General features: G+C 42.7%; 1 protein-coding gene across 1 annotated transcript; it reads right to left on the bottom strand.

Moving 5' to 3' along the window:
- Nucleotides 1-1534: 1534 nt before the first annotated feature.
- Nucleotides 1535-12290, bottom strand: LOC124029962 (the record flags this gene model as incomplete). The annotated part of the gene is made up of 11 exons (XM_046341493.1): nt 1535-1681; nt 1877-1904; nt 2007-2051; nt 2141-2290; nt 6571-6761; nt 8574-8623; nt 8883-8997; nt 10709-10814; nt 11344-11377; nt 11891-12078; nt 12201-12290. Coding segments are annotated over 11 exons (1144 nt in total), but the record flags the coding sequence as incomplete, so codon positions are not given.
- Nucleotides 12291-12495: the final 205 nt, after the last annotated feature.

Raw genomic sequence — 12495 nt, 5'->3', positions numbered from 1 at the left:
TCTTCAGGGATTCATCGGCACTTGTGAACTCAATTCTCTGTGTTCCAATTTTTTTCAGGACTTTTATTTCCATGACTGATCAAAACTCAGCAAATGTATGATGCAGACATATTGTGAGCAATATGTTTGGAACAGCAAATTACAATTCAATCGGTATAGAGTCGTGAGAATCACAATATATATCAATGCCACCAAAGTATCGTGACAATATTGCATTGTTAGGTCCCTAGCGATTCCCAGTCGTACTGTGTAACATACCTAGTACACTAGACAATATTGTGTCTACTTGACTACACTATCTATTACGCTATTTGGTCTACACTGAGTTTACAGAACATTAGGAACACCTGCTCTTTCCATGACATAGACTGACCAGGTGAATTCAGGTGAAAGCTATGATCCCTTGTTGATGTCACTTGTTAAATCCACTTCAATAAGTGTAGATGAAGAGGAGGAGACAGGTTAAAGAATGATTTTTAAGCCTTGAGACAATTAAGACATGGGTTGTGTATGTGTGCCATTCAGAGAGTGAATAATATAATAAATGCCATTTAGCAGACGCTTTTATCCAAAGCGACTTACAGTCATGTGTGCATACATTCTACGTATGGGTGGTCTCGGGGATCGAACCCACTACCCTGGCGTAACAAGCGCCATGCTCTACCAACTGAGCTACAGTCGGAGGCAAATGAATGGGCAAGACAAAGATTTAAGTGCCTTTTAACAGGGTATAGTAGGTGCCAGGCACACCAGTTTGTGTCAAGAACTGCAAAGCTGGTGTGTTTTTTCACACTCAACAGTTTCCTGTGTGTATCAAGAATGGTCCACCACCCAAAGGACATCCTGCCAACTTGACACAAATGTATGTTTTGTGATCTTATTTGACCTGTTATTCAGTGTGTGTGTCAGATCACTGACACCTACACTATAATCAGAACACTGAGCATGAGAATTACCATTCGGTAGTATTCTTGTATATTTGTTGCTTCAGCAAGTCTATATGTAAAATATGTGTTTAGAATAGTGATAGTCCCCAAATTAGAAATGTGACTTAATATCATTGTGATTCATTTTGATACAGATGGCAACAATGCCAAATAAAAACTTTCAAGAGTTTAACACAAATTATCTGATTTTATTTAGTTAAATATCAATTCAATTAAGTTTTAAATAATTATAAATGATTTATGAACAAACAGCTAATTTTAAGTCTAGATGGTACTTTATCTTATAAGGTAGTCATTTTCATATAACAGTTGATTAAACTATTTACTAGAGTAAATATTAAGAACCGCTAAAACAGATCTACAGTGCATAACAACGACAAAGAGTTGTGTTGAAGTCCTCTGCATATTTCTCTAGAAATAACCAAACATGAAATGGAACTCATGTACAGTAACGTGAAGAATCTCAGGATGCATCCAAATGGCGCCCTATTGCCCTAGAACACTACATGGCCCTGGGCAAAAGTAGTGCACTATATAGGGAATAGGGTGCCATTTGAAGCATACACTAAGTTTTACAGTAAGATGTGCTAGAAGTTAAAGGAGAAAGGGAAGGAGTCCCCAGCCCCCTGATCCTTTCTCTCTGCTGGTTGACGGTTGACCAGGACTCTTAGAGCTGAAGGGGAACTCAAATCCATCTTCTGACTTCTCCGACTCTGGCCGGGCAAACAGGAAGCCTTCAACAACATACATATTGCTATTACACAGAGGAAGAATCACATCAGGGGCTGTATTTATAAAATGTATAGGATCAGTTTCCCCTGTCCATTCATTTTTCATTTTAAAGGCAAAACTGATCCTAGATCAGCACTCCAACTAAAAGAATCACTTTTGAAAAGTATAATTTATTAATAGCAGACAGAATTTCCCACCTGATGGCGATCTGGATCCTGACGGTTTCTAAGATGACAAAAATAAAAAGGTAATAAATTAGCCAAGTTCCACATTATGTCTGATACTGACACGACAGAGAATAACATTTAACAGAACATATAATGGTACCTTTTCACTGCTGAAATATGAGCTGCTGAAGGGGAAAGGAGGCTCCTACAATGAAACACAATATTAGAGTTTAATATAAAGAGTTATTGATGGATGGGTCATCATTGTAAAAAGTGTTTTTGATGTTCCCTCACTTCCTCCTGGCCTGAGCCCAGTCCAAAGCCACAGTGGAAGCCAGAGAAGTCGGGGTGGTGGGGCTAGGAGCTGAGCTCATGGAGAACAGGAAGCCTGGGGATTTCACTGTGGATCCGTCTAGCTGACTAGGTGACCCACTGTGGCTACTGCTGGAGATATTATATAAGACTTATTCATATACATAAGTAAGTAAGCATTTATATACGACTGGGAGGTCTGCATCTCAAATGGCACCCTTTCCCCTCCATACAGTCGTGTCCAAAAGTTTTGAGAATGACACAAATATTAATTTTCACAAAGTTTGCTGCTTCAGTGTCTTTAGATATTTTTGTTAGATGTTACTATGGAACACTGAAGTATAATTACAAGCATTTCATAAGTGTCAAAGGCTTTTATTGGCAATTACATGAAGTTGATGCAAAGAGTCAATATTTGCAGTGTTGACCCTTCTTTTCAAGACCTCTGTAATCCGCCCTGGCATGCTGTCAATTAACTTCTGGGCCACATCCTGACTGATGGCAGCCCATTCTTGCATAATCAGTGCTTGGAGTTTGTCAGAATTTGTGGGTTTTTGTTTGTCCACCCGCCTTTTGAGGATTGACCACAAGTTCTCAATGGGATTAAGGTCTGGGGAGTTTCCTGGCCATGGACCCAAAATGTCAATGTTTTGTTCTCCGAGCCACTAACCGTAATTTCTGGACTATTAAGCGCACCTGAATATAAACCGCACCCACTGAATTATTTAAAAATGATTTTGTACATAAATAAATAACATGTCTATAAGCCGCAGGTGCCTACCGGCACATTGAAACAAATTAACTTTACACAGCCTTTAAACGAAACACAGCTTGTAACAAAAATAAATATGCTTTAACGAAACACGGCTTGCAAAAAAAATTAAACAGTAACCTACCAAGAAAGTCATTGGTCACTATCTTCCTCCTCCTGTGCACTAAAACCACTGAAGTCATCTCCTTCGGTGTCGGAGTTGAATAGCCTCAGAATTGCTTCATCGCTGCCCTCTTCAACACGCAGCAGCCTTTTGAAATCCCGTTGATGATAGTGGATTTTTGACAATGCTCCACGCTGTCAGCAGCTCTATTTCCTTTTCCAACAGCCAGATCGATCACCTTCAACTTGAAAGCTGCATCATATCCGTGTCTTTGCCATGATGAGGGTGACAAAATGACTACCGTAATCAGAATGATGGGAAGTTTGAGAAAAAAATCCATAAATTAGCCGCGTCATTGTATAAACCCGCGAGGTTCAAAGCGTGGGAAAAAAGTAGCGGCTTATAGTCGGGAAATTACAGTAGTTATCACTTTTGCATTATGTCAAGGTGCTCCATCATGCTGGAAAAGGCATTGTTTGTAACCAAACTGTTCCTGGATGGTTGGGAGAAGTTGCTCTTGGAGGATGTGTTGGTACCATTCTTTATTCATGACTGTGTTTTTAGGCAAAATTGTGAGTGAGCCCACTCCCTTGGCTGAGAAGCAACCCCACACATGAATGGTCTCAGGATGCTTTACTGTTGGCATGACACAGGACTGATGTTAGCTCTCAACTTGTCTTCTCCGGACAAGCTTTTTTTCCAGATGCCCCAAACAATCGGAAAGGGGATTCATCAGAGAAAAATGACTTTACCCCAGTCCTCAGCAGTCCAATCCCTATACCTTTTGCAGAATATCAGTCTGTCCCTGATGTTTTTCATGGAGAAAAGTGGCTTCTTTGCTGCCCTTCTTGACATCAGGCCATCCTCCAAAAGTCTTCACTCCACTGTGCGTGCAGATGCACTCACACCTGCCTGCTGCCATTCCTGAGCAAGCTCTGTACTGGTGGTGCCCCGATCCCGCAGCTGAATCAACTTTAGGAGACGGCCCTGGCGCTGGCTGGACTTTCTTGGGTGCACTGAAGCCTTCTTCACAACAATTGATCCGCTCTCCTTGAAGTTCTTGATGATCCTATAAATCACATATGTCAGAGTCAAGGCCCGCGGGCCACATCCGGCCCGCGAGAAGGTTTTTTACGGCCCCTGGGATGATCTTGATTTGTTATTAGAACCGGCCCGCAGACCGCAGCAAGCCGGCAGCCCGCAGATCTTTTACACGCACCAATACTACATTTCCCACAATGCAACGGTGACGCACCGAGCAGTAGGCTGCTTCATTTCAATATTTATTGGCACAGCAGTTGTCAGCATCACAGTAAAATTAACTTTCAGATACCCATCAAAAATGGCAAAACGGAAGGTGGACACTGAGAACCGGGGTTTCAAACAAGGTGGAGTCGGAGTATTTGTTCACGGAGGTAGCTGGAAAACCTGTGTGTCTTCTGTGGAGAAAGTGTGGCGGTACTGAAAGAGTATAATCTGAGACGACATTATGAAACGAAACACGCGGACAAAAACAAGAATATGGACATGGAACAAAGGCTACAAAAGGCAGAGGAATTAAAACGAGGCCTCAAATCTCGACAGGCTCTGTTCAAAAAGCCAAATCACAAGGCCAGGCTGCTGTCAAGGCCAGTTTTATTTTGGCAGAAGAGATCGCTAAATCAGCCCGGCCATTTACGGAGGGGGATTTCATCAAAAACTGCATGATTAAAGTTTGTGACGAAGTTTGCCCAGAAAAAGGCAACTCTTTTTAAATGTGAGTCTGAGCAGAAACACCATTGCCGAGAGAGTAGACCAGTTGTCCATCAATCTAAAAGAGCAGCTTGTGAAAAAGGGAAAAGATTTCATTGCATATTCCTTGGCTGTGGATGAGAGCACCGACATTTCTGACATTGCCCAGTTGTCAATTTTCATCCGCGGAGTGGACTCCAGCCTAAGCGTGACAGAGGAGTTTTTGGCTTTACGTCCTATGCATGGCACAACTACGGGGCATGATTTGTATGAAGAGGTGTCAAGATGTGTAAATGAGATGGAGCTGCCTTGGGAAAAACTTGTGGGTTTGACAACCGACGGAGCACCTGCGATGTGTGGACACAGGAGCGGACTGGTGGAGAAAATACGGGAAAAGATGCAAGAGGAAAACGCGACAGGTGAGCTGACAGCTTATCATTGTATCATACACCAGGAAGCGTTGTGCGGTAAAGCCTTGAAAATGGAGCATGTAATGAGCATCATCACGCGCACAGTTAACTTTATCAGAGCCAAAGGTTTGAATCACCGCCAGTTCAAGGCATTTCTGACGGAGTTAGAAACGGAGCATGGTGATTTGCCTTATCACACAGAGGTGCGATGGCTAAGCCAGGGAAAGGTGCTTCAAAGATGTTTCGAGCTTCGTGAGGAGATTTGTCTGTTCTTGGACAGCAAAGGGAAAGACACAACACAACTCCGAGACTAAATGTTTCTGTGTGAAATGGCTTTTCTGTGTGACATTACGAGTCATCTGAATGCAATGAACTTGCAGCTGCAGGGTCGGGATCGTGTCATCTCTGATATGTACAGTACAGTGAAGGCATTTAAAACCAAGTTGAGTGGATGATAGAAAATTGCTATTATTGTTTTTTTCTTTGAAGTAAATTTAGCCCACTTTTGCTAAAATAGAAAATATAGGCTACTGATGGTGCCTTGAATACCGGTTTCTTTCATTTAATGTTCATGTTATGGGGATTTTTATATAAAGGAAATTTGTCTTTTGTGTCTGTTGAAAATTAAAGATTACTGACAGAGCCATAAGAAAATATTGCTTTATTTATCTGATCATATTGGAATATATTTGTTAGGTTTTCAGTAGGTTCAATTAGGTTCACTAGACTATATGCGTCATTTAAAAATTTTTCAATGAACATTCGAACAGTCCGGCCCTCGGCTTGTAGCTAAATTTTTTATTTGGCCCTCCGTCCATTTGACTTTGACACCCCTGCTATAAATGGTTGATTTAGGTGCAATCTTACTGGCAGCAATAATGACTGCACGTGTTTCCTTGCAGGTAACCATGGATGACAGAGGAAGAACAATTATTCTAAGCACCACCCTTCTTTTGAAGCTTCCAGTTTGTTATTCAAACTCAACCAGCATGACAGAGTGATCTCCAGCCTTGTCCTCGTCAACACTCACACCTGTGTTAACGAGAGAAATGGTGTCAGCTGGTGTCAGCTGGTCCTTTTGTGGCAGGGCTGAAATGCAGTGGAATTTTTTTTTTGGGAGATTCAGTTTATTTACATGGCAAAGAGGGATTTTGCAATTAATTGCAATTCATCTGATCACTCTTCATAACATTCTGGAGTATATGCAAATTGCCATCATACAAACTGAGGCAGCAGACTCAAAAATGTATATTTGTGTCATTCTCAAAACTTTTAGCCATGACTGTAGTGTACTACTTTTCAGCAGAGCCCAGGGTGCACTACTTTTGACCTGGGCCCTGGGTGCCATCTCAGACCCAGCCTAGGATAACATCTGTTTTAACTATGAATGTCTTACTTCAGGGAGAAGGTTGGGGTGCTGGACACAGCTTTCATTCTAGCAGGAGTCTGAGGAGAGAATGCTGCTCCCATCCCTTCATTCTCCTCCGCCTCAGTAATGAGGGGTGTAGGCTGTTCGTCTCCTCCCTCAGTCCCCCTCTCCTTCACCTCCTCCATCCCCACTGTACTGGAGGTGTTCAGACTCTCCTTCTATAAAGAGTCAAACAGATGTTACATAGCATATTTACATTCGGAAAGTATTCAGACCCCGTCACTTTTTTTAACGTTATAACCTTATTCTAAAATAGATTAAATCCTTTTCCCCTCTCATCAATCTACACACAATACCCCATAATGACAAAGCAAAAAACTGTTTTTTTGAAATGTTTGCGAATTTATTACAAAAAAAAATGAAATATCACAAGTCTTCTTGGGTATGACATTACAAGCTTGGCACACCTGTATTTGTGGAGATTCTCCCATTCTTCTCTACAGATCCTCTCAAGCTCTGTCAGGTTGGATGGGGAGCATTGCTACACAGCTATTTTCAGGACTCTCCAGAGATGTTTGATTGGCTTTAAGTCCGGGCTGTGGCTGGGCCACTCATGGACACTCAGAGACTTGTCCTGAAGCCACTCCTCCGTTGTCTTGGCTGTGTGTTTAGTGTCGTTGACCTGTTGAAACGTGAAATTTTGCCTCATTCTGAGATCCTGAGGGCTCTGGAGCAGGTTTTCATCAAGAATCTCTGTACTTTGCTCAGTTCATCTTTCCCTCAAGCCTGACTAGTCTGCCTGCCACTGAAAAACATTCCCACAGCATGATGCTGCCACCACCATGCTTCACAGTAGGGATGGTGCCAGGTTTCCTCCCGACGTGACACTTGTCTTTCAGGCCAAAGAGTTCAATCTTGGTTTCATCAGATGAGAGAATGTTGTTTCTCATGGTCTGAGAGTCCATTAGGTGACTTTTGGCAAACTCTAAACGGGCTGTCATGTGCCTTTTACTGAGAAGTGTCTTCTATCTGGTCACTCTAGTATAAAGGCCTGATTGGTGGAGTGCTGCAGAGATGGTTGTCCTTCTGGAAAGTTCATCCCATCTCCAATGAGGAACTCTAGAGCTCTGTCAGAGTGACCATTAGGTTCTTGGTCAGCTCCATGTCCAAGGCCCTTCTCCTCTGATTGCTCAGTTTGGCTGGACGGACAGCTCTAGGTGGTTCCAAACGTCTTCCTTTTAAGTATGATGGAGGCCACTGTGTTCCTGGAGACCTGCAATGCTGCAGAAATGTTTTGGTACCCTTCCCCATATCTGTGCTTCGACACAATCCTGTCTCCGAGCTCTACGGACAATTCCTTTGACCTCATGGCTTGGTTTTTGCTCTGACATGCACTATCAACTGTGGAACCTTATATAGACAGGTGTATGTCTTTCCAAATAATGTCCAATCAATTTCATTTAAGTTCAAGGATGATCAATGGAAACAGGATGGACCTGAGCTCAATTTCGATAAATAAGGTATTTCTGTTTTTCATTTTTAATAGATTAGAAAACATTTCTAAAAACCTGCTTTTGCTTTGTCATTATGGGGTAGTGTGTATATTGATGAGGAAAACATTAAATTTAATCCATTTTAGAACAAGGCTGTAAGGTTACAAAATGTGGAAAAAGTGAAGGGGTCTGAATACTTTCAGAATGCTCTGTATAACAAGAGCATTACGTGGCCTCCTAAATGACACCCTATTCCTTACATAGTGCACTACTTTTAACCAGAGCCTTGGGCACTGATCAAAAGTAGTGCAGAGTACACTTTAAGGGAATAGGGAGCCATTTGGGACGCACAACTGTATGCCGTATATAACAGAATCATGAATCTACAGCACAGTACTTCATCAGTGTCCTGTCACTGAATAGGTCTGTGTCCATGTTCTCTTCTAACTGATGCTGATGTTACTTGGAGTGTGATTTTACAGCAGTACCACATTGTTGAATACTGATATTATTATATTCTAATAATAAAGAGCAGACCTGTTCCTCTAGTAAACTTCCCTCCTCCTGGTCTGAAGCGTGTATTCCATCTGGAGGACGGATTTAAAACATTTTACCACCAGAATCAATTTAAACTGGAAATGGGCCCACAAAGTGAAAGCCCAGAAATGAAGCATTCAAGATCCTACCCATTGAAGATCCTAACCATTGAAGATCCTAACCATTGAAGATCCTACCCATTGAAGATCCTAACCACTGAAGATCCTAACCATTGAAGATCCTAACCACTGAAGATCCTAACCATTGAAGATCCTAACCATTGAAGATCCTAACCATTGAAGATCCTACCCATTGCCTCTGGGTATGACCACAGGTCACAGTGTGTGTCTCCTTGTGATGGAGGGTGAGCAACGGTCTTCTCTAGATGCTCTTCAATTCCCTCTCCGTGTTTCTCATGGCCATCCTGCAAAAGGACAAGAGGAAGATGACTGACCACTCTTGTCTAGACTGAACTGAGTCCCAGCATCCAGGCTAAAGATACCTTAGGCTTGGAAAGATGGGAGGAGGAGAGAGCTACCTGGGAGAGATAGGAGGAGAAATATATACCTGGGAGAGATAGGAGGTTGGAGAAATGGAGGGAGGAAAAAGATAGATACCTGGGAGAGATGGGAGGAGGATGAGAGGGATAGATACCTGGGAGAGATAGGAGGAAGATGAGAGAGATAGATACCTGGGAGAGATAGGAGGAGGAGAGAGATAGATACCTGGGAGAGATGGGAGGAGGAGAGAGATAGATACCTGGGAGAGATAGGTGGAGGAGAGAGATAGCTACCTGGGAGAGATAGGAGGAGAGATATATACCTGGGAGAGATAGGAGGTTGGGGAAATGGAGGGAGGAAAAGATAGATACCTGGGAGAGATAGGAGGAGGAGAGAGATAGCTACCTGGGAGAGATAGGAGGAGAGATATATACCTGGGAGAGATTGGAGGTTGGAGAAATTGAGGGAGGAAAAAGATAGATACCTGGGAGAGATAGGAGTAGAGAGATAGCTACCTGGGAGAGATAGGAGGAGAGATATATACCTGGGAGAGATAGGAGGTTGGAGAAATGGAGGGAGGAAAAGATAGATACCTGGGGGCGATAGGAGGAGGAGAGAGATAGCTACCTGGGAGAGATAGGAGGAGAGATATATACCTGGGAGAGATAGGAGGTTGGAGAAATGGAGGGAGGAAAAAGATAGATACCTGGGAGAGATGGGAGGAGGATGAGAGAGATAGATACCTGGGAGAGATAGGTGGAGGAGAGAGATAGCTACCTGGGAGAGATAGGAGGAGAGATATATACCTGGGAGAGATAGGAGGTTGGGGAAATGGAGGGAGGAAAAAGATAGATACCTGGGAGAGATAGGAGGAGAGAGATAGCTACCTGGGAGAGATAGGAGGAGAGATATATACCTGGGAGAGATAGGAGGTTGGAGAAATGGAGGGAGGAAAAAGATAGATACCTGGGAGAGATAGGAGGAGAGAGATAGCTACCTGGGAGAGATAGGAGGAGAGATATATACCTGGGAGAGATAGGAGGTTGGAGAAATTGAGGGAGGAAAAAGATAGATACCTGGGAGAGATAGGAGTAGAGAGATAGCTACCTGGGAGAGATAGGAGGAGAGATATATACCTGGGAGAGATAGGAGGTTGGAAAAATGGAGGTAGGAAAAAGATAGATACCTGGGAGAGATAGGAGGAGGAGAGAGATAGCTACCTGGGAGAGATAGGAGAGATATATACCTGGGAGAGATAGGAGGTTGGAGAAATGGAGGGAGGAAAAAGATAGATACCTGGGAGAGATAGGAGGAGAGAGATAGCTACCTGGGAGAGATAGGAGGAGAGATATATACCTGGGAGAGATAGGAGGTTGGAGAAATGGAGGGAGGAAAAAGATAGATACCTGGGAGAGATGGGAGGAGGATGAGAGAGATAGATACCTGGGAGAGATAGGAGAGATATATACCTGGGAGAGATAGGAGGTTGGAGAAATGGAGGGAGGAAAAAGATAGATACCTGGGAGAGATGGGAGGAGGATGAGAGGGATAGATACCTGGGAGAGATAGGAGGAAGATGAGAGAGATAGATACCTGGGAGAGATAGGTGGAGGAGAGAGATAGATATATATATACCTGGGAAACATGGAGGGAGGAGATGTCTAGTGGAGACTGATGGTCATCCTCAGTCTGAGCCGATGACTGTCTGTGAGACTCTGCTGCCGTCAATAGACCAGAGATGCTGAACAGAAAAGTTGAGAACTGCTCACCTTATCTGACACTCTTAGAGAGGCAATAAGGACACTCCTGACCTATAAAACCACTCATCAAAATCTAGAACTGACCCTTAACTTAACCCTAACCAATTCTGAAATTAAATATCTGGGGTGAGCTCTTTTACCATATGCTACTCCAAATATTGCAATACCTGATATAATCATTTTGGGCTGGTAATGACTATATCATTCCAGACTACAATAGTTAATATTTTATACAATATTATAATCACATTCTCATTAAATAATCTTTGTGTGGTGAAAAAATAAGGCTTAGTTAATTTATTTAGATTTCATTTACCGTATTGATACAGCCTAACAATTAAAACTGTTCAAATAAAGTATGGTCTTGAACATCACAATATACCTTCTTGCACTTCCCAACATATTGTCAATGTCAAATATCACGATATTCAATTTCATCATATATCGGCTCAACCTAATCGTTTTGCATGTCAGTGAGTTTCGGTTGACATTAACCGTTCAAAAGGATACCTTTCCAATGGGTTTTCGATGGACAATGTCTGACCTGAGGGAAGAAAGAAATAAGCTTTTTCTTCTTTGTACTGTACATCAAACCAAAGACACAGGATATTCAGTGGACTAAAACGTGTTAGTTACCTAGTAGGGGATATTGGTTACCATTTGGTTACCGAGTACAGTGTTTCTGACTTGCCTAGTTAAATACATTTAAAAAATCCAGTTTCCCAACTCCAGTCCTCCGGTACAGCCAGCAGCACACCGGGCAAAGTCACCTGATTGGGGTTTGGGGAGGCAGGTAGCCTAGTGGTTAGAGCATTGGGCCAGTGACCGAAAGGTTGCAAGATCGAATGCCCAATCTGACAGGGTAAAAATCTGTCCTTCTACCCCTGAACAAGGCAGTTAACCCACTGTTCCTAGGCCGTCATTGTAAATAAGAATTTGTTCTTAACTGACTTGCTTAGTTAAATAAAGATGAAATATAGTAATCCAGGGCTTGATGACTGGTTGACAAGTTGAGTCAGGTGTGTTTACTGTAAGGAATCATAGTCCCAGTAGTTACCTAGTAGATCCTGCAGAGCCTTCTCTTTGGCTGTTATCTGGTCCTCACAAACTTTAATCCTGCTTTCCAGCTCTTCTTTTCCTGACTGAATCATCAGCAACTGCTTGGCCAGAGGGTTCTGGCAGTAACTCTCTTTGTGCTGCTGGAAAACCTTCCTGTAGCGCTCTATTCTCTCCTGGTACACTTTCCTACAGCAGACACATTGGAGGCTTAAGTATAACTGATTCAGTGTTACGGGTTGTCTAATAATTCGGTGCTTTTTCACTGTAAATGACCATGATGTAAATGTCAAGACAAAATGTAGGCCTACATGTCTTGATTACAGTTGTCTCGTCTCCTCTCCAATTCAGCCTGCAGCGTCTTCTCATACTGCAGCAGGAGGCCGTTAGTTCCCTTTAGACTGCAAGAGAGGGGGTACAATGATACAAGAATTCACAGCAGGGCCTGCATTCACAAAGTGTCTCAGAGAGCTGTCCAGGATCACGTCCCCCCGTCTATATAATGATATTCATTATCATCTACTGTAAAGGGCAAAACTGGTCCTAGATCAGCATTCCTACTCTGATATGTTTTGTGAATGCAATCCAAAGCTAGCAGACCTGGCT

This window comes from Oncorhynchus gorbuscha, unplaced genomic scaffold, assembly GCF_021184085.1.
Source record: "Oncorhynchus gorbuscha isolate QuinsamMale2020 ecotype Even-year unplaced genomic scaffold, OgorEven_v1.0 Un_scaffold_8418, whole genome shotgun sequence".
NCBI lineage: Eukaryota > Metazoa > Chordata > Actinopteri > Salmoniformes > Salmonidae > Oncorhynchus > Oncorhynchus gorbuscha.
Note: the sequence above shows the minus strand (reverse complement) of the source record. Positions and strands in the feature narration are given on the sequence as shown.